The sequence below is a fragment of the Alligator sinensis genome, unplaced genomic scaffold, assembly GCF_000455745.1.
Source record: "Alligator sinensis unplaced genomic scaffold, ASM45574v1 scaffold1499_1, whole genome shotgun sequence".
NCBI lineage: Eukaryota > Metazoa > Chordata > Crocodylia > Alligatoridae > Alligator > Alligator sinensis.
This window is the reverse complement of record NW_005842494.1, coordinates 60434-87229: the sequence shown is the minus strand read 5'-3', so window position 1 is coordinate 87229 and position 26796 is coordinate 60434. Positions and strand designations below refer to the sequence as shown.

General features: G+C 50.2%; 1 protein-coding gene across 1 annotated transcript in view; it reads right to left on the bottom strand.

The window, feature by feature from the left end:
• LAMB3 (laminin subunit beta 3) overlaps positions 1–26796 on the bottom strand; it is a 75039-nt gene that overhangs the window by 1506 nt on the left and 46737 nt on the right. Inside the window, exons 4-19 of the mRNA XM_025212955.1 lie at positions 18740–18854; positions 17036–17109; positions 16179–16370; positions 15051–15114; positions 14363–14550; positions 13630–13750; positions 12791–12979; positions 12523–12678; positions 11054–11250; positions 8717–8828; positions 8040–8412; positions 7423–7583; positions 5365–5573; positions 3682–3885; positions 3309–3453; positions 22–229 (exon numbers count right to left, since the gene is read on the bottom strand). Coding sequence (XP_025068740.1) covers positions 27–229; positions 3309–3453; positions 3682–3885; positions 5365–5573; positions 7423–7583; positions 8040–8412; positions 8717–8828; positions 11054–11250; positions 12523–12678; positions 12791–12979; positions 13630–13750; positions 14363–14550; positions 15051–15114; positions 16179–16370; positions 17036–17109; positions 18740–18854 — 2703 coding nt within the window. The 3' untranslated portion in view covers positions 22–26. The remainder of the gene's footprint in view (positions 1–21; positions 230–3308; positions 3454–3681; positions 3886–5364; positions 5574–7422; positions 7584–8039; positions 8413–8716; positions 8829–11053; positions 11251–12522; positions 12679–12790; positions 12980–13629; positions 13751–14362; positions 14551–15050; positions 15115–16178; positions 16371–17035; positions 17110–18739; positions 18855–26796) is intronic.

The following is a 26796-nucleotide window of genomic DNA, read 5'->3' as shown; positions in this document are numbered from 1 at the left end:
CAGTCACAAAGCCCAACTCACCTGGCTTATTCAGCCTCCTGATGAAGCCTCTTAGCCCTAGCAATGTTCTCAGCTGTTTGAGCAAGGATGCTCTCCGGGCATTGCAGCTTGGCAGCCAGGCTGCGGATTTCAGCCATCTTCCTCAGGATGGCAGCAGTGTCAACTGGGAGACGCAGCGAGAGCACGTAGTCGCTGACCTCTTGGATGGTCGCGGGGTTCGTGTCTGGGTCTAGAGAATTTGCAAAAAAACACAGAGTCAGGAACGGGGGCCGGAGTAGAGGAAGGGCAAAGCATATCATTTGGGGCCAGGAGAGTGAGGGAGAAGGCCACATAGCCGGGAAGTGGAGACACCAGGGTTGGCTTCCTCTGGGCCATGCTGCTTTCTCCTCTACCAAGAACTGGCCAGTCCCTAGAGCAAACTTAAGCACTAGCACGGTCAGACTCAACCCACTTGCACCTGTGCTGAGATGGCACTGGGAACACTCCCTGCTGCTACTGCTCCACCACACATCCACTGACTGATGGATAGACAGGAGCAGTGCTGCGTCCCTCAGGACATCCACGTTGGTGGGTCCTACCAAGGAGCGGGGTATTTAGCAATGTGTCCAGATGGGTTCAGCTGCTCTGGCCCGTGAGCCTAGTAGGTCTTGCTTTTAGAGAGACAACAGGCTGGACTGTACTCTGCACAAGTTAGCAAGTTGAGCTGTACACGCTAAGAAGTCAAGCCAAGTCAGTCCCAAGGCTGCTGCGATCATTGGACCACCTTAGATGCTGTGCATCATTAGTGATTCTTCAGGCTAACAACAAGTCTAAATTTGTCCCATTCTTTCTTTCTCTCTCTTTTATTCTGAATCCCTCAATTGCAGGTGTGCAGCAAGCTCTCCAGCATCTGCCATGCATTACAGACTTTGCTGCTCTTTTCAGGCTTTACAGCATCATGATGATGGATGGATCAGGCTTCTTTCTCTATGGTTCTCCATAACCTTCTCCAGGTTTCCCTCCTCTCTTCCTGGATGGCATCTGTGTTCTCATTTTACATGAAGGTTATGCCAGGGGCTAGGGTGTCCCAAGAACACCAGTTCTTGTCATCCTTCATGTCTGTTCCTCTAGATTGGTTTCCTCTACTTAGAATTTCTGATGTTGTAAAAAACTCCAATGGACTCTGAGCATCTTCCATGAACACTGACTTTGGGAATGAGCTGATCCTCTTACCCATTTCTGCTGTTAATTGCCATAAAGGGCAGACAAAACTCAGGTGTTCAGTATTCATTTTTTTGCCTCAGTGGTGAAAATTTGCCCCTGCTGCCAGGTGTAAAACAAGAAAAGGCTTAAATTTACAGAGAACACTGCAACGAAGTCCAGGACAAGTGCTTTCCTACATTGCTGCTAAAGACAACAAATGACAGGGAGAAGAGATGTGCAAACACCCAAGGACATCGGTTTGAGAACTGGCTCGTGCTCAGTTAGATCTTCATTCATCAGTAACACCAGGCAGTATAAATTACCTGATTTTCTTGTTCAGCTAATGCTCATAAGGCTGATGGGTTATTAAAATTTGTGAACAATAAGGCAAACCACTAGCTTGTAGGGTACACATACATTCTTTAGCTCAATTAATTGTCTGTTCCAGAAAAGATTTGTTTGAGCATGTTTCTGGTCAACAGGTACCATTGGGAAAAAAACTTCCCAGGGTCTGAATGGTGAGGAGAAGTTCCCATCTTAATGGACAGTCATTGATAACCCTTGAAGGTAACTTGCGCACAGAAGTCATGAAGAATATCCTCTGCTGTAACTCCCAGGGGCCAGGATGGGCCAAGGCAGCTTGCTTGGAAATCTCTCACTGCCAGGGCCCAGGCTACAGCTCAGTCCCTTGGAGCCATCACTCCAGTACCTTTCACCAATGCTGTATTCAGCTGATTTTGTTAAATCCCTGAATGGCCACCGGAAGCACAGCCACATCTTTCATTACTGGGCTCTGCAGCACAGAAGGCCACAGTTGAGCAATTTCTACCTTTGCTGCAGCCCGTTAAAGTGACTTCACAGATGGCATTTACAGGCCGGAAAGTGAATGGGCCAAGTTCATCTCTGGTAGAAGGCCCTTGGAAGTTGCTGAACCTACACCAGAGATTAATTTAGGTCTGTGGGAATGGCACAATCAAAACCTGAGTTGGCTGCTCAGGTCATGGTCAGGCTGCAATTTCATTCCTCGAGTGCATTTCCGTAAGAGCTGATTGAAGGCTCCCACACACATCTAGCTGCTGTCAAATACCACTCCACTCCGATTCCTTTGCAATTTTCCTTGTGAACTTGGTTCCGCTGTATGAGTTCACCAGACATTAGTCACAGTTACACCCCAATGGTACACGCTCGGGCAAAGCAAAAGTATCGTTCCCTTTAGAAGAGGTCGTATCAGTTCAATAGTGTTAGACAATGCATATTAAATACATTGAACCCCTAGACAATTCAGTGTGAACAGATACAAAGATAGTATTGGGAACTGCAAGGTATTATTAGAAGCAGGAGAAACTGCTCATAGAAAAGCCCTATACTGTTTAGATCTTGTTCACACTCGGGCTTTAGTGAAACAATGCATGCAATACTGACAAACTTTTGAGAGCTTCTGGAACTGTTTTCTTGCAAATCTGAGGCAAGATAATGATATAAAACTAGGGCAGGAAGGGACCTTAAGAGGTCAAGCAAGATCACTCCAGTCTGAAGCATCCCAGATAAATTACTCTCACCTGCATGTAAAAATTCCCAGTGACCAAGATTCCACTAAACACCGTTTCCAGTGCTTGTGTATCTACTGAGCCATTGCAAAAAAGTAAGTGAAAAAAGTCAGTATGACTTAGTCTGGGGCTTCATATGAATCCTGACTTTAAAGCAAAACTGGGAGGCATGAATACAGCCAAAGAAAATAGCCAGGCAGTTTTCTCTGCAACATGCACAGCAGTGTGGAAATCCTGTGGTTCTATTTCCCTGCTCATCAGAAAATGTTGCATCTAGGTGAACAAATTAGGGTGATCCCAGGGGCTAAATAAATCATGCAAATCCTTTGCCAGGACACTGCATGAGATGTAAAGACCAAGAGAGATTGCCTGTACATTTATGAAGACAGGCAAACACTTGTCCAGGTAAATCAGGTACCAATTATGCTCATTCAGTGAGAAGAGGGGTTCTCTGATCTGCATGCCAGGATCCCTGCCTTTGTACCACCGTGAGGGCTTGCCATGCACAAGCAGATGTGCATACACCAGTAAGGAGCCCCTCAGAGCCCTGCCCTCGTGCACACAGGCTGCTGGGTTTACCTGACAGAAAGCTGCGCACTTGCTTAATGAATTGCTGGATGCGTCGGACATCTCCTTCTATCTGGGTCCTGGTCACGCTCATCTGGTCCCCTAAGCGCCGTGTGTTGCTCTGGATCTGGTTTGCAGCCGTCTCTGCTGCCCTGATCTGCCAACAGCAACATCCCCATGGAAGTCAGTTTCTAGCAGGCACGGGGCATCCTAAACTTGTCACTTTACCCTCCCCACAGCCCTACCTGCTTATCCTCATATCTGTTTCATGAAGGGACCTTCTGTAGTACAGTATATTGAACCCAAGGGCAGCTCCTTCTTGCCATGGCCTTATGTCCTAGGGAACCAGCCCAGGAGCCCATGGCTCTGAGTGCTCTGTACCTACCAGCTGAGTGGTCTCCTGCAGATGAACGTTTAAGCTGCGGAGCTCTCTGGTGGCTCTCTCGGCTGTTCCAACGGCGCCGCTGGACAGGGAGAAGATCCCTCTGCAGGTAAGACCTTCTCTGCATGCAGTCCCATTGCCCCGTGGGCAAAGCTCTCCCTCGCACTCCCCAGGTGTGCAGGGCTCCACTCGGACCGTGCTGCACATCTAAATGCAGAGAGAAAGGACAAGGTGGTAAGGAGACCACTCTCCTTGGTGCTATTTGGATATAATGGTGCAAAGGCTGCAGCACCGTCAGAGAGATGCAATTCCTAACGCTGACTGAAGAGCACACCGGCATGCACAGGTCTTGCTCAGCTACTGCTGTAGCCTTCAGTAGGGATGTCAGTGAAGAACCGCAAAGGTATAGAGCCGGGTGAGCCAAACTTCTGAACCCTTCTAGCCACAGGCCACAACCCTGACCCTGCCCAGCATGCCCCAGAGTCAGTGATCTGTGCATGACTCCTCTTGCTTCAGGACCTGCTTTTTACTGCCTGGAAGCTGCCTGAGGCTCATGAGCTCTGGTTCAGCCCCCACCCCCTCCCAGTACATGCCACAGAGGAGTGCGCTATAGCATGTCAGAGAAGATGTATGCTAAAAGACTTTGTGGAGTGTGATGGAGGGCATAAGGCGTGTCTGTATGGAGCAAACACGCTGTACTCCATGTGCGTATATCACATGGAGCATACGGGGGTGTCTGCACAGCTGTATGTGCTGCAGGGGTGGATGTGGGCACAGTATGGAGCACAGTCAGCTCTTGCTTTGGGAAGCGGGTATGTATAGCCTGTCAGCTTTCAGCCCAAAGGCTCTAGTGATTCCTGTCCCTTGTCTGTTCAGACTGCTGGGAAACAGAGGAAGCTCTGCACAGCCCAAAGCAGTCTCCGAGATAACCCACATACTTCAGTAGGTTTCAGTCCCCAGGCCTGAAATAAGCTGTGCAAGACGCCCATCAGTGTGCGTACCCTACAGGACTGGCTGACACAGGGGGTACCAGGTGGAGAAACTTAGGCTGCTCCTTTATCCGCAGCATTGGCCGTGGATGGCACGTCAGTGTCTAACAGTGCCACTGATGTCCTGCCAATCCGGGCACCCAGAGCAGGAGTGCATGCAGATGCAGAGCTGGCCGGGACTGGCAATCCCCGCTTCCCTGCCACAGGCAGTGCTAGCACTCAGGACTGCTCCAGTGCTGTGAAAAGCAATAAGATGAGTGGTCGGTGGTCTCCACAGCAACGGTTCATCAGAAGACACTGAAGGCAGAGGATATTCTCCATGAAAGGGGTCTCCATGGCAATAGCAAGGCAGTGCAGGGAGGAGAAAGAAAGACAGGCCTTGACCAGACCAGAAACCAGGCAACACCTGGGTAATGGCAGGTACCAAAGCACTTGGACAGTCCCTGCACCAGAATGACACCTCCCTTGCTGCGTCCCATTGCACTGTGAGCTGCTGTGCCGTGAGCAAGCAGCACTCAGATTATGCTCCAGTGATGGCCTCAAGCAGCAACCACCCAGGAGCCACGGGACACACCTGGCTATGGTGCATGAAGTGGGCACAGCACCTTGTGCTGGGGAGGGCAGAGGCCACATGAGGCTGCTTGATCGCATGTCTCTCCCCCTGGGCACTTCATATCAAGGCCCATGTCATTGTCACCTTATTGAGGGTAGGTGTGAGGTTGGGGGAGAAGGCCATATCATCCCGGAGTTTCTTCAGCTTCAAGGTGTGCTCTGCAATGCCTCTTTCAAGCTGCTCTGTCATTCTCTGGCCTTCCCTGGCCTGAGCCAGCAAGCCAGAGGTGCCCGTTATGCGGCTGCTGGCATTCACGGATGTCTGGTATGCGGTACTGATGGTCCTGAAGGCTCCTGCAGGAATGAAACCAAACAGAACGTGAATGGCTTCATGACTCAGAAATGCAGCACTGTGAGCTCAACCACTGACTTCAGCCTGCGGAGGGGGAGGGGGAAGCTGCACGAGTGATTAGTCACCAAAGCACAGATTAAAAGCCCTTTTTCAAATAAATACCTTGTATACATTCCCTCCCGGGGAGCTGCAGAGCTGCCTGCAAAAGCTCACCTCCGCGCTTGAGCTAATGGGTTTGGATGAAAAAGAAAAAAAAAAAAGAGTCCCAGGCCCCGATCCTGGCCTGGCTGCTTCCCAGATGTGCTCAGGGCATGCACCAGAGCAGGTGGACTCCAGAGTGGGTGGACAGATAGGGACCAGAGCTGTTCTCAGTTACACCCAAGCTATTGAGGCCCCCAGTGGCCTGGCTTCATAGCTCAGGATGGCATATAAACTGCCCTATCCCAACATTGGGAAACGAGAGAAGGGAGGGCAGAAATGTTGCTGGTGCTGTTGCAGGGGCTCTGCACCATTCAGTGACTGCGCTCTGTTAGTGCAGGAACCCCCCACCTGAGAAAAAAGCCTGCACGATGGATCAGAGTTGTTTAAAGTGACTAAAGCACGACTAAGGATCTGCTCCAACAAGCGAAAGCAGAGGAGTAGCACCCACGGGGGAGTGAACACACTTGAACGAACTTTCATTTCTTTGTTAGAAAAGAACTCATTTGCTTCCTGCTGAGCTCTGTTCGGAGTTGGCTTTGTACCTGAAATCACATCCCACTCAGTATCCTCCACTCCCCCAACCCCTCAAGCTTTTCTGGGCTTGGCGCTGAATGATCTGGATCTTCCCACCCCGGAAACTTAGCCCAACAGGTCTGCTGAAGGGATGAGGGGAGGGGGGGACTCCATTGTAATTGCTGCAACTGAGCCTCAGACCTGAGGAAAGGCACATTGTGCCCAAACGCTTGCATAACGTCTCTCCCAACTACACAGCTGGTTTGGTAAGGAAGACTGGCAAACAAACCGGGCTTTCCAGCATCCAGCAGCAGGCCACACACACATGCACACACACACACTCTCAATGCTGCTGCAGAGCACAAGGAGACAGCAAGGACTGTGCTGTAAACCCTGCTCAGACAACTAGAGAGACAACTGAGAGACATCCAGCGACTTAGCACAAGCACGTGGCAGCCCCTGTAAGCCTCAGAGGTCACTCTCCTGCTCTTCAGCTCAGCACTGAGAAGCCAGGAGTGGACTGGGAAAAGTACGGCAGGAGAAGAAAATGAGACATCTCTGGGAATCGGCTACCGCAGAGGGGTCATGGCAATTCAGCACCGCCACCCTCATCCCCATAATGCTTAATTAGCTCTTCTTGAGGGCTTCTGACAGCACTTGGCTCTCGCCCGTACCCCGCCCCTTTCCCATCTGTGCAAAACTTTCATCATTTCAGCTCCCTGCCGGTCTCAGTGACAAATTCTCACGTGGGCACCCCCCGCTTTAGTTAAGCTCACACTGAGTCTTGGGAGGAGCAGAGGCACTTCTACAACACATTTGCACTTCCTGGAAGACAGAACAGCAGGCCTGGTGGGATAGTGCTGCCCCGGGATAAACCTTCCAAGTCCAGAGCCTTTGAGATAAATTCTAGCATCAGACAAAGCAGAAGTGCTGCTGCAAGCATAGAGGTTGAGCAGTGAGTGTCTCTTATCCGCATAACCATTTACTATTCCAAAACTGGCTGGGGACTTAGGGATGCTCTTCATTCATCCAACTGCAGGAAAGTGGCCAAGAGCCAGCATTATTATGGATGGTAAAGCTAAATCAAATACACCGTGGTGGCTGTGGTACAAATGGCAGAGAGCCAGGAGCAGGTACCTGAAAGGTCTGTGCTGCGGCTGACTTCGAACTCCGTCTTCTTACTCTGGTACTGGGTGTTGATGAGAACCAGGCTTCGGTTCAGGACATCCAGACTGTTGAAGAGGCGGCTGGTCTCCTCGCTAAAGCCCAACTCAGGCTTGGTGGCTTGGACCTGCTGCCTGCAATCCAGAAAGTAGAAACCATGCTGAGTGGTATTTCTTGACCCGTGTTGTACCTAGAGGAGCCAGCTGAGATCAGGGCCCTTAGGTTGGGCACTGTGCAAACGCACAGCAAAGGGCAGGGCATGCTCAGACTGGCTGGTTTAGAGACAAAACTGGCCAAGGGCCGGAAAGGAAATGGAGACCCAGGCACTTCTCAAGGGTGTGCAGCAGAGACCAGATTAGACCCAGGTGTCCTGAGGCCAGGGCCAGTCTTGAGGCCAAGGGTGTTGGTGGGAGGAGTATGTACAGGAGACTCTCCAGACTCCCCTTCATATTCCCTTTCATGCTCATTCTCTTAAGAGCCAACCAACATAGGATAAAAGCCTACTACTGCCACCAGCTGGGGAAACTGGTTCAAGTGTGAAGGGCCCAGACAGAGCCTGGGTGCTTTCCAGATGAGTGGTAGGCTCTTACCTGATTGCAGTGAGCGTGCTGGATATCTGAGCCAGGCTCTGGTCTGTCACTAGGGATCTGCCAAGCATCCCTTGGAGTTGCTGGACGTTGCCTTCAGCTTCCTGGAGGCGGGTGCTGAAGCTGCCGGATGCCGGCCCTTGCTCCAGCCAAGAGCTGGAGTTCCTTAGGCTGGCACAGCGCAGGCTGAGCCGGCGGATGTCACTGTCATAGGCCTGGAAACAGGGGTGGCATGCCTCGCAGTGGGCAGAGGTGCTGCAGTAACCCCGCTGGCATTGGTCACAGCGGGGCCCAGTAAAGCCAGGGCGGCAGAGACAGCTGCCACTGGCCTTGTCACACCCCATCTCCTCTGTGCCCTCGAAATTGCAGTCACACGCTGTCGGGTGGATAGAGGAAGGCATGGTGAACCCATGACAAAGGAAAGGCAGTCCCCCTCAACTCCCTACCCCCTGCACGGACCATCTTGCACCCAGGGTGGCTGCCAAGGACCCAGCAAATATCTGTGGGAGGGAGGGGAGATGCAGGGAGGCTGCTGCAGAAGGGCAGTTTCTCGTGCCCCAACAGTAGAGAGAGCTTGTGGAAGAGGCTAGTACCAAGACCAGGGCCAGGAGCTGTTGTCAGATGCAAGCACCTTTAATTGGGGCTGAAATCCCCCGTGACAAAACTCTGCTGCCTCGTACCTCTGCATCCTGCCTCACTGTCTCCATAGAAGCCATCCAGACACTTCTGTTCCTGTGTAGATGAGCATGTCAATCCCGCAAAGCCTTCCTTGCATCGGCACTGCCCTGTGAACTGCACCCAGACAAGCACATCAGTGATGGAAAGGCTTTGACAAGGGTCTTGGAGGTGGGAGTGGGATCCCTTGCTAGATCTCTTGAATCCAAGTCACTTTGGAAACAGCACCCTCTTGTCAAGTTCCCACTACTAAGATCACAAGAAAGCAGAGCTAAAAGGGATCATGTGGATCTCTACTCTCACCCTTGGTAACAGCTGGATATTTAGCCTAGGGTTTTCTCTGGTAATTACAACCCACTTCTCCTTGGTAGGCATCTCTGGCTCCCAGTAAGTGGCCTGATTCATGGAGGTGCTGGAGCCCTTCTGGCTCCTGCTATTTGAGCACACAGTTGGGGGCCTGAAGATAAGACACTTACATCAATAGGCATGTGCCTCTGTTTGTCTAGAAGCAGCAGCTTGGCCAGCCTTGGCAATGATATGCTGAAAGTCCCCTCCCTGTAGCCTGCCCTGTGCTCTGATGTATGAGCAAAGAGTTGGTTTCTTGCCCTTTGGCTGGAAGAAGAACCGTAGCACAGGGGTTGATTTTTCTGCCATTGCTACGATTAACAATGCAAATGCAGGGACACTGAAATACTCCCATGTGAATTATGCAGGGAGAAATGGAGGAGCATTTACTGCCTTTCAATGGTGGGGGTCACAAAGTCCCTCATTGCTCTGACTGATGACCCCCACTTTGATCCATCTCAGGGTTCGTATTTGTCCCAACAGTCACTAAAACAGTGGGGGGGAGTTGACACAGGGATTTAGTGCCACTTGTTCTCTGTGACCTTGGGTAAGTCATCTTCTGCATCTATGCCTTGGTGCATCGGGTGCTGAGTGGGAACCACGAGCCTTTTCTTTTCCTCCTGTCCTTTGTCAGCTTTGTCTGTTTGTCCTGTGCACTGCCCTGGGCAGGGGCTGGGTCTTACTTGGTGTCTGCAGAGTAGCTAGCACAAGGGGACTCCTCACCACTGCAATACAAGCACTAAAGAGCTTCAGGTCCCGTGTTAAGCACCCTCATTCTCAGGATCTGAAGCTTGAGGTGTTGCACAGCAGAAGAGGAACCAACCGCAAAAGTTAAGACCTGGGCTGAGGTCGCAAATCGCTGCCAGAGCTGAAGCCAATCTCTAGTTGGTCTAGTAAAAGATGATATCACCTCTACCACAAGTTCTGATTCCTTTTAGAAGCATCACTTTTCCTAGTCTTTCATCTGCATTTTCCAGCCACCTGGGATGAGTTGCTGTGTTCTCACTGACTAACAAGGATAAGTAGTCCCCCTTCTGTTATGCGTTAAGATCTATTTGGACTGCCCTCCTCAAGAGCAAACCTACAAGACAGCTTGGTCTTGTCTCTGTAGTTACTGGTTTCTCCTCCCTTCCAGATCCACACAATGCTCTAGGCCAGAGATGGCAGGCTACAAACAACAGTGAGATGCTTTAGGAAGCACGCTGTCCTTTTCTAGCAGGGAAAGGTGGTTGGACAGAACAGCAGGCAGGACAAAGGCCTCTGGGCTGTGATTACTTGGTGACAATGGCACTGTGTCACCATGCTGCACAGCAGGGGCTTGGGCTCTGGCGGCTTGTGACTTCCTCAACTGTTTTACCACATCAACCAACCATCCCTTTTCCCTTCTCAACAAAGACCAGCCCAAGCCCAGCAAAGTGCAAATGGCTCCATCCATTGATCATTAGGACAGGCTGGAAAAATGGGGAGGGAGGGGACATTGCAAAAGAGGGTCTGAAATACATTATTTTTTCTGATTTTTCCCCACAAAAACTATGTCCACATTTTGACCAAGTCTGTTAAATACTCATAATGGCCCCTGCCCACACATATCCTGCAGCTACCCTTTTCCACCTTTCTGTGGTACTATCCAAGCACCTCAAGGCCTAACATATTTACCTTGTACACCCCTGAGTTGGCCCCATTTTACAGATAAGCAAACCGAGTCACAGAGTGGCTGAGTGAACTGCCCAAGGACATGCAACAGGTTTGTGGAAGGCAGGAACTTGAACCCAGGTCTTACAAGGTCCAGGCTAGAGCCCAGCCATGGCACACCATCGAGTCACTCTGTGCCATAGCCTGGGTCCCTAACACAGCAGGCGCAGTCTAGCCCCAACCCTTGACAGCTCCTGAAAGGGTGGCTGGAGCTCCGCAGCAGTGCAACATAAAGGACGCTGACCTGCAGAGCTGCTGCGCCTGCTTCCTAGAGAGCTCCCCAGGACAAAGCCTTGGGCCAGTACCTGGTTGCACTGGGGGCTGAGGGAGTTGTGAGGGTCGCAGCCGCATGGCTGGCAGCCCTGACCGCTGGCAATCTTCCAGTGGTTGGCAGAGCACTGGTCGCAGCTGGCTCCCACCACGTTGGGCAGGCAGAAGCACCTCCCGGTCTCGTCATCGCAGGGCTGGTCCTGTCGTGTCCCCAGGAGGTTGCAGGTGCATTCTGCAATGCAAAGGGGCTGGTTTAGGCAGAGCTCTGGGGCCAGGAGTCAGCCTGGCTTCCCACAGGGCACAGATTCCTGTGCCTGGCATGCAGAGGTAGGGAGGGAAGTTTTGACTACAGGAGAGCAGCACAGGGCAGCTGTTTCTGCAGCACTGCCCCGGGCTGGTCCTGTCGTGTCCCCAGGAGGTTGCAGGTGCATTCTGCAATGCAAAGGGGCTGGTTTAGGCAGAGCTCTGGGGCCAGGAGTCAGCCTGGCTTCCCACAGGGCACAGATTCCTGTGCCTGGCATGCAGAGGTAGGGAGGGAAGTTTTGACTACAGGAGAGCAGCACAGGGCAGCTGTGTCTGCAGCACTGCCCACCCCCAGCCAGTATCTTGCACTCTCTGGAAAGGGGTAAAGGCAGCTTCTATACTACTTCCCTTCCCCTCCCCTCCCCACCTGCACCTCTTTGCCCCTGGGGATGCAGGTGCTATGTATCTGGTTTAACGCAGTTGTGCACCATCAGATACTGCACCCGGACTCTGACTCTCGGGTCCCAGTTCTCCCTGTCTGTGGCACAGCAGATGCATGGAAGCGATTCCATCGGGGAGTCGGTGCCTGAGCTTGCTGGCTAGGACAGCGATGAAATCCAAGTCCACACTGCCACCTGCTGTAAAACAGCTCCAGCCAAACCACTGAATGAGCCTGTATTTTAGCAGCCTCTGAGGCACGTTGCAGAGCCCAAGGCGAGGGCCAGCAATGGATGAGTACCGGAGCCCAATGCACACAAAAGCCCACCGGAGACTCCAAACACCTTTCCAGCACCCAAGCTGGTGATGCTCCTCGGAACAAGCCTTCCCATGCAACCCCGGTGACTTCTGCTGGCTGCCAGACTGGAAACAGCTTCTCGTGCTCAAGAAGGGGACTCGTTTTGTGACCAGCTCCTCAAGCAGTCACCCCATAGGGTGGTGCTTAGCAGTGCCCAAATCTGGGCTGGTTTGGAACCAGATCCCATTCAAAGCTCTCCAAGAAGCCAAGTAAACAGGTTGGCTTGTTCCTGCAACCGGGCAGCAAGAAGGCTCCAAGAGAAAACTATGGGTGACTTGGATCTTATATGCACTAACTCATCTCCCTTGTAAACCCTCTCCCAAAGCCAGCTTGCATCTGTTTCCATAGCTTCATAGACTTTGGGCCTAGAGCATATGGTTAGATTGTCTAGCAGCTGCCCTGCATCTCTCATCCAGCACCCCCGTCCTGAGCTCAGGACTTCGTGTGTGGCTCAGGCAGACTCACTCCTGCATCCCTGGGGGTTGGAGTTGGTGAGCTGGGTGAAGCCGGGCTTGCAGAGGTGACAGCGTTCCCCCTGCACGTTCTCCTTGCAGACACAGCGCCCTGTCAGAGCGTCGCAGATGGAGCCGGGCACGGTGCCGTCCGGGTCGCACTCGCAAGCTGAAAGCACACACCCCTCCCATCAGTGACAGCAGCCAAGGAGCTATGGGGAAGCCACAGCTTAAGGGGCAACTGGTGGAGGGAAGCCAGGCCCCTGCTAGGGGCCACTTACGTAGACAGGCTTCCGGGTGGGCCAGGTCTTGCCGGCGGTTGCGAAAAAAGTTGGTTTTGCAGCGCTCGCAGTTCCTGCCCTCCGTGTGGTGCTGGCAGTTATCACACACCCCCCCGCTCACCCCGCCGCTGGCTTGGTACACAGCTGGATCAAAGTGGCACGTCTCCGAGTGACCGTTGCAGTCGCACTCTAGAGAGAGGGAGAGAGTCCCCGTTGAAGGGCTGGAGTTTGCAGAAGCCAGCAGCTCCTGGCACTCTTTTCTCTTGTCACTAGATGGGGCTGCGGCCTCCCACAGGGTTGGAAACGCAGCAGCCTTCTGGAGCCGGCATCCTCCCCACCTGCCCTTGAGGGATGCTGCTGCTTAGCCCCAGGTACGGACTACGTCTGCTCCCGTGTGCTGAGGGCCCCACTCCTTTCATAGTGGTCCCTCCTATAAAATAATAACAGGCATTTCTGGGAGTGGTGCTGCAGTGCTCTCCTGGGCTAATGCATATGAAGGTCCAGCACTATCCTGATCTCCAAAGCTGTCTGGCTAGAAGGACCCAGACCTCCCCACACCCACCGCCGATCAGCAGTGACTGCTTGAAATGATTCTAAGGGATTGTCTCCGTGAACCATCAGCAGCCTGCTGGTCCAAGCTGAGACAAGGTGGAAGACAGACACATTGATACTGAGTCAGGTCTATCAGCCAGGACCTCTCATTTTTTCCAGCATTCAAGTGAGGCAGAGCCATTGTGCGGCAAATGCTTCAATGACTATAATCTTAGCTTGTCTAAGTCTAGGGACAGCAAAGGGAGGGGGCAGCAGAAAAGAACAGGCAGGCAGAAGGACAGACGTACTCCGGCATTCATTGGGGCTGCGATCCTCCGCAGGTCTCCAGGGCTGGTCGTTGTAGAAAGCTGCACAGAGATTGCAGTGTGGGCCGGCGGTGTTGTGTTGACACATGCAGTGTCCGTGAGCCTAGGAGAGAGACAACTGTCACACCCTACACGCTGCAGCTTTGCAAGGTCGGGGGTTTATCCCTCTCATTCCCCATCACCTCCACATGAACAAGTTTCCTAAGAGGCAGGACACTGTTAGTAAATCCTGCTTGACACAGAGCCAGCTGGAAGCATTTGGGCGTCTTCAATTTGTACCAAATGAAGGGTCCCCAAGGCCCAGCAGTGAGAGCGGCCGTGGTCCCAGCCCTTCACTGCTGGGACATGCTGCCAGTAGGCACTGGGGCAATGCACAAGTTAACCCCCCTCCTCTCTGTGCAGTAAAACATCTGGCAAAGTGGGTTTATTCTTCAAACCCTGCAGGGCCTGAATAAATAGCAGGGTTTTTGCTCCCTGGATCCTGTATCAAACCCTGCCACCTCCTATCTAGTCCCCGCAGAATGGAGAAGTGCATCCCCTTCGCTAGCCTGGGATGAAGCACTCCCACCCTCTTAAGGGGTGTCATGATGCCAAGGTAATCCCACCAGGCCTGTAGGACCAATCTAGGGAATGGGACAGAGACCAGTGCTACTACAAGGACTCAGAAATCACGTGGAGGACATTTCCCTGCTTCACCCTGTGCTCTAACCCTCACCACGGTGCTGGTGTCTCCAGAGGGAGTGCTGGAGGGAGCACAGCGGTCAGCGTGTCCGTGGCAGAAGCAGCTTCCTTGAACCTTCATTTCGGTCACCGCGTAGAAGGAGCTGGAGGCACGGTACCCATTATGTGGGAGGCGAGGCAACTCGGTGAAGTTGATTCGCAGGCTGGTGAATTCTCCCAGATCTGTTTGGGATGAGAGCAGACATGGGGGATGGCAGAGATGGAGACACAGGCCAGCAGGACCGAGGAAGCATATGGTTTGGAGAGAACCAGCATCACCGTTGCCATTAGCCAGCCCCATCAGTACAAAGGTCCACGGGGGAACCAGCAGCAAAGACAGCTATTGTCCTAGCTGCATCTCTCTCCCCCTGTAAGGTCTGCAGCATCTCTCTGAGGGAAACAGCAAGGGCCAAACTGGTGCCTGGCTGGTACTCCCTCTGTGGAGAGACAAGGGCCTTTATTGATGCCAGCACAGTGTCTACAACTAGCACAAAAATGTGCTTCTGAAACAAGCCTTTTTTTGTCATGCACAGCTCGGCAAAAGATGAGACATCTCAGAGGCCTAGGACTCAATTAGACTTGTGCTCTACAATCTCCTTCTCCAGCAGCTACCAAAAGCAGATGAGTCTGGGGGAACCCACCATTTCTGTGCCCCCTAGGTATCAATGAGAAAAGGTACGTACGATTGATGCTCTGGCTGTGGGACGTGGTGATGCTGGAACCAAGGGCTATGGGGTTGAACTCCACCTGGAAGAACGCAGAAGCAAATACGTTAAGCGGCTTAAAAGGATGAGGACGGAAAAGCCACTCTCCTTTCTTCCCACCTTGACAGAGAAACAGCTGCTCTGGAGCTGCCTCTGCTGGAAAGCAGTAGTCCCCAAGCACTGTGACAAAAGGTCAAGTCATTGCTGCTGAGGAACTAGGAGGAACACCAGCCAAATAGCCAGCCTGCCCACAGGCCTTTCTGTGTACAGGAGCACAAATCTCGCCAGAGACAATGCCGGATTCCCAAGCTGATCTCACTCCCAACACCACTTGCTCTGCACAGTGTCTGTAGGATGTCATCTGGACTCATAGTCCAGGGACAGAGACAGAGAGAGGGAAAGTTATGAGAGAGGAAGTGAGAGAGAGAACACTGCAGGGCAGAAGAGGTGTCTATTCTGGCATTTGGAAGGTAAAGGTGGGACTGGAAGGGGCCACAAGACTCAGAGTCTGTCTCTTGTCCACAGAATCAGAAAACTACTTGGCCTCATGCCCTGCATCTCTATATTGAGCAAAATGTTTTATTAGCTCCCTGCGGGGAGCAGAAGAGCCCCTTGGTTTCTTCCCACAGAACTATACAGAACTCCGAGCATAAAAGCTGCCCCTGCAAACTTGCCGTTCATTCATAGCAAGTCCCTCCACAGCAGCCATTCCTGGATGGAAATGCTATGGTCCATTGCACTCAGGAGGCCCAAGGACTGCAGCAGCCCCTTGTGATCTATACATGTGTCAAGTGCTCAAACTCTAACCCATGCGCCATAAGCAACCACGGGTTCCTACAGAATAGCCGGCTCCATCCTTGTGTGGAAGAGAGAGGTGTAATCCAGAGACTCAACAACTCCTGGCATTCAGGGCTCCCCAGAGACCTTCTGCTTGGCCACAATGAAACAGCACATGCTGGGAGCTCTGGTCCTCAAGGGACACTGCTCCATGTGCGGTTGAGGGTGGCTGCTGTCTGCTCTGTTTTATGGGGCTGTGAGCACTGGCTGGGGGCTGATGTTGCCCTGGGCTGGGCAGGCTGGAAGCAGTGGGTACCCCATGAAGCGTACCTTCCCACCATGCTGAGGATGCCTGTGCTGGGTCCGCAGTTCCTGACAGCGCAAATCGTGCCAGCGCTCCGGGGAGCCTCGTGGGATGCGGGGAAAGGAGGCTGCGCAGTCAGAGGCCAGGTACTGGTAGATCCTCCAGGTTTTGCCGAAGTCCGTGGAACGCTCGATCAGCATCCCGGCAGGCAGAGGGGACTGGATGGGGAGAGCAGAGGGTGGGGGAAAGATGCTGTCACCCACTTGGGAAGCACAGACAGCAGGAGGAACCCATTCCTTTCCCCACCCCGTGAATGCCCACCCTTCCATGCCTCAACTCTTCCCTCCCAGCAAAGCCTCCTTATGCCTCCCCGAACAGACCCCTTGCAGGACCCTGCCCAGCCAGGAATCAGCTCCCCAAGGCCAGGAGTCTGAGCTTGGGGGCAGGCTCCAGCCTGCTGCTTGTGCTCATAGCCTCCCTGGCTTGCTAGCTAACCCAGGAGCCTGCAGATCACTGAGATTGCCCATTGGGCAGAAGGCTGGGTGGGATCTCACCTCTCACCCAAAGTTCTCTGGTCTCTCCAAAAAAACCCTAGAATACAGCCAGGGCTAATCAAGGAACTGGCTGCACAAATCGAGGGGAAGGAGACAGAGGAGATGCACTTGTATCCTGCAGTGGCTCCTTTCACACACAGTTTTCAAATGCTCTTTTCAAAGCCATAATAAAGCATGACCGCAGAGGAGCAGGATGCAATTGCTTCCTCTGTCTCTGGGGGAAGGCATGTGTTTGCCAGCTGGTCTCAGCTGGAGCCTGCGAGGGGCTGTGGATTCGCATTCCCCCGCAGCTGGTAGCCTTGTAAGTGATGTGTAAGCTCTGTGAGTACCCTGAAGTCCAGCAGGATGCTGCTTAGCTGGAATTTTCTGTCGAGATCCAGCTGCAACGAGACCTGGTTCACGTCTGAGGGGAGACACAGAGAAGCAGTTTTCAGAGTGGCAGGTCATGGAGTTTGGAACAACAAAACCTTCACCCAGAGACAAGCTGTTCATTTCCCTCCTTGTCTGCAACTGCTGAAACTACACACTTCCCTGGTCTTTTCCGTCATCATTAGTCGCTGAAGCCCCAAACCCAGTTCTGAGAGAATGTCTACCCTACCCACAGAACAAGAGGCCTGGAAGCCCTTGGATCTCCTTGCCAGAGGTGTTTGATGTGGCAGGGCACCAGAGCCATGGGTGCTGGGAGCCCCCTCCACACACATGGCCAGGCAGGTATCTGAAGACACATCTGTATCTTCTCTTTTTCACTAGAAAATACCCAGCCAGCTCTAAAGGAGGGATTCTCCTCCTGAAAGCTCACATAGCCTGAACCTCTCCCATTTGCTCTTGTCAGGGGTGAATCCTGCCTGCAGCTCTGGCGCTCACCCAGCCCCTTGGGAAGGCTCACACCTAGGAGCACAGCCAAACCGGACCGATCCTCCGCTGTCCAGTCTGATCGTCCTCAAGGCAACTGATCCTCCACTGCCCATCCATCCGCCATTGCAATAGCACTATACAAGCTCATGCCAGCTGTGGCCATGAGCACAGGTCTCCCGGCTTTACTATATACTATGCTAACCTGGAGCATCTCGACTCCATCAGAGAGGCTGTGGACTTTCCATCCTTGGAGGTTTTTAAGACTTGGCTAGACAAAGCCTCGGCTGGGATGATGTAGTTGGGGCTGGTCCTGCTTTGAGGTTAGACTAGATGTGACCTCCTGAGGTCCCTTCAACCCTCATTTTCTGTGATTCCTATGATTCTAACTCCTAGGGCAACTCAGGCTTTGGGACTTGGCCGATCTTTTCCTCCCATTACCTATAGCTTGTCTACATGGAAAAAATGACTACTGTGACCATACCAATACAACATCTGTGTTAATCCCAAATAGGAATGCCTTTTTCTGGATTAGCTTATCTGGCTTTATGTGATGTAACTACTGAGGTGTAACTGTGAGTAGTTCGCTTTTGTCACTCTTTTGCCAACCTCTTCCTAAGTATGATGCCACGATGATCAAGTGAGTGATGAGATCAGTATAACAAACACACATGCGAAAGTAGGACTTGAAACCTTTCCTTCAAAGCTTTCCTGTCTCCCTAATGGAAAGTTTGGGAATTTCTCTGGATGTTTGAATAAGGTCAAGGAAATGTCTCTTTTCTTAGAAACTTTTCCATTTTTCAGTTAAAAGTCAAAAGCCATTTTTGGTTTTCAGAGTAAGCTTTTAGCCAAAACTGGAAAAAACAATTGGTAAAATTATTTGTTAAACTTCTGAGATGGTCAGAAAATAGGGTTTTCATTGGAAAATGCTGACAAAACAAAAAGCACTTCACAGATAGCTGAGAATGTAGCACAGCAGAGGCCAGGTCTTCTAGCGTGAAGGTTTTAAAGGTGTCTGTAATAAAGACTATGGCAGGATTACCTAGCGGCTTGATGGCAGGCTCCGGGAGCAAGGAATACCAAACACTGCCCCAGCACATCCCACCCAAAAGGGGCCTGTGACACCGGCTGCAGTTTCTGGGAGGGATACTGCCATTCCCAAAGGGCAATCTGGTGCTTACTATTCTGAGACTGCCACCAGCGCAAATGTCCTCTGGAAGAAAGCACGTTATCCACCCGGTGACTGTTGTACGTGTGAGGCACCCGGGAGTCACATCTGCAGCACTTCATCTGCCACTGAAAAAAAAAAGGGAGGCAAACATTAGACCCGACAATGAGTAGGGCCTTCAGGTGAAGTGAACCTCAATTCTGAAGATGCCAAGATACCGTAGCACTTTGTAGCCTATTCCTGTGATCTCATGATCAGGAAGAGATGAGTTAAGTGTTGTGTTGACTTCAGATGTACTGATGTATTGGGGGCTTGCAGAACATAACTCAGTAAAAGCATTTTTGTTTTGGATGTGCTATCACTTATGCCCTCCAGCTAGGGCTGGTCTTACGGGCAATGCTGGACGACCCCTATACTGCTCAGACCTAAATACAAGTCACCCCAAGCTAGTCCATGGGACTGAGGTCAAAAGCCACATGACAGAAAGCACCTTGCCAAGTACTTGAAGAACCATGGGGCTATGCAGACAATACAGGCCCAAATTTTCAGAAGCATCCAGCATCTAACCTGGAGTGGCCTGCTAATTGGGTGCTCATCTTGAGTTGGATTTCAGAAGAGCTGTGCAGAGGGCCAATGGCCTCGGTCATTCTCGAGCCTTTTGGAGGTGGTTAACAAAATAACGGATCTAGACGTGCGCTATGGGAACCTATCCAGGCGGTCCATCTAGAAACAAAGCCATTGATCCCATGAGGCTAGGAGAGAGTCAAGGACTCCATCTACAACTCCTGTTGTTTGCTGGCATCCTGGTGGTGCTTCGAGGCCCCAGTCAGGGATGGAGCCCCATGGCCCAGGACACTGTAGCTGCATATACCAGTATCTGTGCTGGAAAGCTTCCAGTCCCAGTAGCCTACAAAACTGCACCTGGCAACATCCCAGCTTGTTTTTAGAACTGGTAAGTGGAAAGGTGGGCTGTGCACCCCCATGATCTCAACGATGCTTTTTGCGCAGATGGTTCCTCCTGTACCAAGCCTCACCATGGTCTAGCTACCTCTGGGGTTGAGCATATGCCCCTCAGAGCTGCTATACCACCCATGCCCCTGGAGAAGTGCCCATTAGGCAGAAGTGATCTGTTTTGGCCAGCTAAGCTGGCTTTGCAGCAGCACCAGGCCAGGTCTGCAGCTTCCCTGCGCTGAAAAAGCAGCCGTTTATCTCAGCTCTGTCAAAACAAAAATTTGTGCCCGTGGGCACAGCAAATGCAACCTCAGATCTTAGCCTGAGCATCTGCATGGCAGGGACAGGGGTCCTGATGCCAGGATGTTAGCAATCATTCATGTAACTCAAACTCACCAGAAACCAGCTTCCTGCCCCCACAAAATGGAAAAGCATTCATTTTACAATGCTGGAAAATAGAAATATGGCTTTGGGTTTGCTTTCTAAAACTCCATATATTTTAACCAAAAGATAGAAAACCTTATTTTTCTATTGAACAAAAAATCCACCCACTCTATACTACAACTCACTGTCCCTTTGTCTTTTCCATATAAGTCAGTGAAGCTGTTTGCTTGGGTGAACAGAAAGGCCTTTATCTACCCTCTAAAAATGTTAAAACCTAGCCTGGCCCTCGGCCGGCTCCTCTCTGAGCAGAGCAGAGCAGAGCAGAAAGCAAACAGCTTAGTGGGTAAAAGGTGACTGGGTGAAAAGCCAAGCGACACAAGGTTCATCCCTGGAGTGGAGTGAGTAATTCAAGGAGCAAAGTGAGATGCAGGGGAACTACAGCCAGATCGTGCAGGCTTTGCATGGAGAGCCCATGTCTGGCTGCTTTCCAAAGGCTGGAAATAACAGGGACCCCAGGGGGCAAAGCAATCTGTGGGTTGTGACTGGCCGGGCAATGCTTAACTCAGTTACTTTTGATACGCCTTTTGCTGTCTGTGCGCGGAACTCCTGTGGGCTAGGAACTGCATATATGGAAATCCACCCAGCCGAAAGCAGACTAATGGGCCATGGGATGGCAAAAGTTTGAATCACGATGGACAGGGGTGACAGGGTTGAGAAATGGGTCACGAGGTTTCAGGGTGGACGGGAAATGCAACTGGCCTGGGCAGAAATACTTTGCAGAGGGGGATGCCGCGGGTCAGATAGACGTTAACAGGTGATGGCAGAGGCTCCAAGAATGGGGACTGACATGCCAGAAACACCTTGATCAATTGAGGGCCAATGACCCTGGCAAGTATAGTGTTTAGTCTGAAGATCATGGGAGATTTTAGAACCCCATTTTGATGGCTAGAATAATATATACATGAAAGTAAATGGAAAACGGTATAAAACAAAACACATGTTTATCATGACAGATCATACCTAACTAACCTGGTATCTTTTTGTGATGAGAAAACTGCTTTTACCAGGAAACAAAATTCACTAGATCTAATCTGTCCAGTCTTCAATAAAGCTTTTGATAAGTACCAAATAGGAAATTATCAGTAAAATCGGAGAAGGGGAGGATTAGTAGAGGAATTGTGAGATGGATTAAAAACATTGACTAAAGCAGAGACAAGAAAGGGCTGGAGATAGATGACTTGTGATGTTCCTCAAATATTGGTCTTGAAACTGAAATCATTTAATAGTTTTACTAGTGTCCTTGGCATAAAAAGCAGGGATTTACTAATGTAATTTGCTGACGGCACACAGCAAGGAGGCACTTTTTAGTCCAGGGGAGGCTTGGAGGGCCATAAAGAAAGAGCTGGCTGTCCTGGCGGGGCTGAAGTAAGAGAAATGGGGTGCAATTAAACAGTATAAAGTGCAAGATCAAGCGCTTAAGGACAAATATTTGGAACTTCGACTAGAAGCTGAGGGCTCACTGGCTGGACAGGAAAGAGAAAGAAAGAGGACGGCCAGAGCGCAAGAGTTAATCACAGACTAAATGACAAACCACCAAGGTGATGCAGCCATGAACGAAACAAATATGATCCTAGGGTGGATCAGGGAAGGTGTTTCCAGCAGGGTAGCTTCGATGCCTTCTGCCCACGAGACCTCACTTGGAATATGATGAACGAGTCTGGGCCCCCTTCCCAAAAAGATACTGGAATAGCAACAGGGCTGGGCCACGAGGGTGATGAGAAGCAGGAAGAACCTGTCTTACAAAAGCTAACTCAAATCACTGGGCACAACCAGCACAGAAGGGGTATCCATGAGGGAGGGACAAGAGCTATTTAAGTGACATGACAGTGAAGGCGCAAGAACAAATGAGTATAAAATGGCCCTGAATAAATAAGGACTGGATTGTAATATAGTCTGGAAAAAAAGGAGACTGAGTGGGGCGGGGTGGGGTGGGGTGGATTTAATAGCCACTTTAACTCCGTGAAGTGCGGCTCCAAAGTGGATGGAGCTGGGCTGTTCTCAGTGGTGGCAGATGACAGAGCAAGGAGCAATGGCCTCAAGTTGCAGCAAGGGAAGTTGAGATTAGATATTAGGAAAAACTTTTTCACTAGGAGGGTAGGAAAAACTTTTTCACCAAGAGGCTACCCAGAGGCGGTGGACTCTCCATCCTTGGAGGTTTTAAGACACAGCTAGACAAAGCCTTGGCTGGGATGACGTAGCTGAGGCTGGTCCTGCTTTGAGAAAGGGGGTTGAACTAGATGTGACCTCCTGAGGTCCCTTCCCACCCTCATTGTCGATTATTCTAAGGATGATCTGACATGGATGCCCATAATAGCAGGGGCCAAATGGCATGGCTGACAGCAAGGGGACTCAATATAGTCGACTCAAGAGGAAGCAGGGATCAATAGGAGAGAAAGTGGGGTTGGGTGGGGTGTAATAGGTGGCAGGCATAGCTCTCATACAGAATAGACAACATGAGATTCCCCCCATTATAAGGGCCAGGTAATGTCCCTGCACGGTCTGAGATAGGGCTAGCAACACCGTGCCTGTCTGGGACCCATGTGACAGGGGATCAGCTTTCCGCTGGAGCTTCAGAGAAGATCAGCTGCCTAGACTTAGCAACAAGGATCCTCAGGCAATTGTCTGAGCTACATCAAGTTTATCCTCCCCTTGTCAGCTTTGCCACATAAAATGACAAGACTGTCCTTCCCTTTATGTGCCCCACAGGCTCACAGCTTCTTCTCCTTCAGCTGAGCCTAGAACCCAAAAGAAAACCAGCCCTGCATTGCCTGGGGTTGTCAAGAAGCACACACATGTAACACATACATCTGCAAAACTAGGAAGCAAACCTGGGTGAATTTGGTGTGGATTTATGACTCATCTTCAAAACCAACCTGTGGTCACATTCAGACCTGCCATTAGCTGGTGGAAGTCAGCTAAAGACAAGTTGCTCAGCCTTAATGGAGCTGCAACAGCTTGTGTCACCTCTAAACATAGCCTGTGGCTTGATTTCAGATTGACCAAATCCTGAGCGAGGTGAGCTGTGGGGGAAGCCAGGCCCATGCATATTCCTTCCCATTTTGGAGTGGATTTGAGTCCTTCGCATTTACCTTCTATAAGCATCTGAGCACAGGAGTTTGCTGGCAGGAAGACTCCCAGCAGCAGCTAATTTTAAATGTCTGTTGTAGATAATCACAGAAAGCCATGGTACGGTGCCTAAACCTGAGAGTTCCCATTTTCTACAAGTTATACTCATCCTAGCAGGGACCTAGAACGTGACTGCTTGGCCCAATCAAGCCAATGCATTTTTCAGATGCTGATTGCTCCTAATGAATTGCTCTCCAAGAAGCCACAGATGAGTAATTATCCACATAAATTATTTAGAGAACAGTTTGCAACAAAGATTAAACTTGAGAACACTTCTGATGTGATAGCCTTCTCTCCACTACATGCATTGTCTGCAAAGTCATCAGATGCCTTATTTATTATTCATAAGGAATTATTCACTCCACCCATATAAGGCCATTCACACAGCCCTAGGCATAAGTGTAATCTAGCCTCTAAGAAATGTTGCCAGGTGCTGGCAATAAAGCCTCATTGGCTTTTTAAAACACAGCTGCCACTAAAGCCAAAGTAAAGGATGTCTGTGTCAGGTTAAAACCGTTCAAATGCAGCAAAGGAATCATGCTGGGAGCTGTCTCCTTAGCTCAGCTCTGTTTCCATTTCCAGACAAAGTCTTCCCCGTCCATCCCATGGTATCTGAGCAATCTGGAGCCATTTAAATCCCACCTGTCTCAGCATCTCGCTTACTATGTAAAAGGGTCTGCCTGTTGCAATCCTAGCTGAGTTGTTGCTTTGGCTAGTTCTGCCATGAGCCATGCCTGCCAGGAGGACTGGACACGTCTGCACTTGGGGACTGTTCACAGCAGCCTGGAGTGTTGAAATCTTGACTGCTCTTTTTTTTCTTTAATCGCGTTGCTGTTGGAAAGCTAAAATTAACTTTGGAAGCAAAGCTGCATTTTGCCTACTGCGGGCAAATTGTGTAACTGCTCCATTGCACAAGAAGAGAATTTTGCCATTACAGAAGCTTGCATCGCAAACAGAAACTATGTGTCTCAAAGTTCCTTAGGATAGAGGGAATTACCAGAAATCACAAGAGGATTTTTGGTTAAAGGGAGGCTTACTCAGAAAAAAACAAAAACAAAAAAATCCCTTTCTTTCACCTTCTTGTTAACGGCACAGTTAAGAGTCAAGGCAGGTTCATTTAAGATGGAAGTCAGGCTGCATGGTCCAATGGACAGGGAATAGGACGGAGAATTATGAGATTCCAGTTCTATTCTAATCTCTGCCATTAACCTACCACGTTACCTTGGGGTTATGACCTAACAAGAAGGAACCATACACGGGAAGTGAGGAACCGTCTCCTATATCTAGCATCATGGGTCCCAGCCTAAGTTAGGATGGTTGTGCACTAAAGTAATGCATTGCATACTATAACTAGATATTGGGGCAGATATCAGTGACAATCAGTAATTTAGCCTTTCCCAAGGCAACCTAAGGCAGAGAAGTGTTGGCATCTCCATCTCATAGTCAGGCACCTCGGACACAGGTTGTGGGGCAAACTCTCAGCCAAGTGTGTGTCTGCAAGTGCAAACTGTCTCCATAGTTTTGTACTCATTAAACTAAGGGTGGGTGTGAACCTGAGCAGTTATATGTCCAACCTATGCTCCAGCAGGGGTTTGGCAGATATGGTACTCAGATCCAGGCTTGCAATTGAATTACACGTGTAAAAATATAGGCTCAAGTTGTGCTCACAGATGGAGAGCAATAATGTGCACATTTACTCCTAACTGGCCCATAATCAGCATGAGTTATGGATATAGCCAGAAGAAGAATGAGAAGCACAAAATCAGTGTCAGTGCCAAATATAATGCCCCAGAACCCCATTTCCAAGCACCAATCTCCATCCACTGTTGTAGAAGAATTATATATAGTACATTATAGCAGACAGAACCAACTATGTGCTCTTCAATGTTTCATACTTTAATGATCTCCTCCAAGAAAGCATTATTACATTCTATCTTTTCTTGTCATACTCTGTAATTTATTTTAAAAAGGCTCTTTATTTCAGCGTACCACAGGGCATGGGATTTCTTCAAAGCTCGCTTGAGATCATTGAGTACAACTGGTGTATGTGAGATGTAACCCAGTTTTGGATTATGGAGATTGTTAAGAAAAAGGAAATTTGCTGCAGTCTATTGCTATGCCCTTACAAGGCATCAGTCCTCAGGTAAGCTCTGCCATGCTTAAAATAAAAAAAAGACCCATGTTTTAGACGCAAAAGAAACATATTGTTTTGAGTTCTGAGCGCCATTTGCAGGTACCAGCAACCCTCGTCAATAAAAAGGTATTTGCACCAGAGGGCAGATTAGATAAGTGATTTTTTGCATGTGTGCAAAATATACTCAGTACGTACCCATGGCTAGTTATGGATTTGTGTGCAACTGTGTGTGCATTCAGGAGTGTGAATTCACTAACTCCTTCCCCTCAAACACAGACACACAACTAAGGTGCTGCAATCTTTCCTCACTTTTAACTTTGGCTCTTGGCAATGACTTTGTCAGCCAGCTGCTGCTTATCCTCAAAGGGGCAGGCAGCATCAAGAGAGGAGGTTATCCTATCGCAGAGAATTTTGAGCCAACAGCTGCCAACCAAAAGTATTTTAAGTAGCTTGAGCTGCCAGTTTGATAGGAGTTCAGAGCCCTGAAATAGACTCTCCTGGCCTGGGTGCCAAAACCAAGATAAACCAGAACAACTTATCACTCAGCAAGAACAAAATGCTTCCCCCACTCTGGCCATTGTATGGAGATCTTCAATGTGTGATAGCTCCTACATGGTCCTATATATGACTCAGCTTCCAGAGACATCGTGTCAGCTTGGCAGCTGAAATCCAGTTTCCCAAATGGAAAGCTCTTGTGGCATTGCAGAAGGGCTATTAAGGGAATAGTTAGCACTGCTCAGAGCTTTATTTGGGGAGGAGCTGGAAGACCTCAGGGATATTAATTTATAGAGAGATATATTAAGGCTTGTCAGGACCAGTGTTGGCAGCCAGAATAAGTAGCCTTAGAACAAGGGCATCCATTAAAACTAAATTATGCAATACCTTGTTTCCCCATTAACAGCAATTAAATGGATAAGTTAGCTGGTGCGGATGGCATTAGGAATCACCTCATCACTTTATCTAAACCCCAAAGTGTGCAGGCAGTTGCATTTGCAGGGATGTGCCAAAAGTACAACCTTATGCCCATCAGCCCGTCACATGGTTTTGATCTGCAAAGCAAACTTTGCCCAGGCTCACTGAAAATTAGGTTCGTATTTGCTGAGCGTTTGGCAGGATCTTCAGCAAATGACACGTGAAACCAAGCTGCACTCGCTCCCTTCATAGGATGAATTTTCACAGCACCTTCAACAAGAGAAAACTGTTTTTTGGGGGTGGAGGGAAGTTGCTAGCTGATCTACTGACTTGGACCAGTGTGTCCTCCGGCACAAACAGAAAGCACTGCTGCCTGCTAGCCTGAAGTGGAGTTCATTAAGTGACTTGTCTGGTTCTTTGCTGGCAATCCTAGCAGAAAGAACAAGGCTGGAATAGTTCAGTGATAAACCTCTCCCCTGACTGCTTGATATAATTCCTCAACC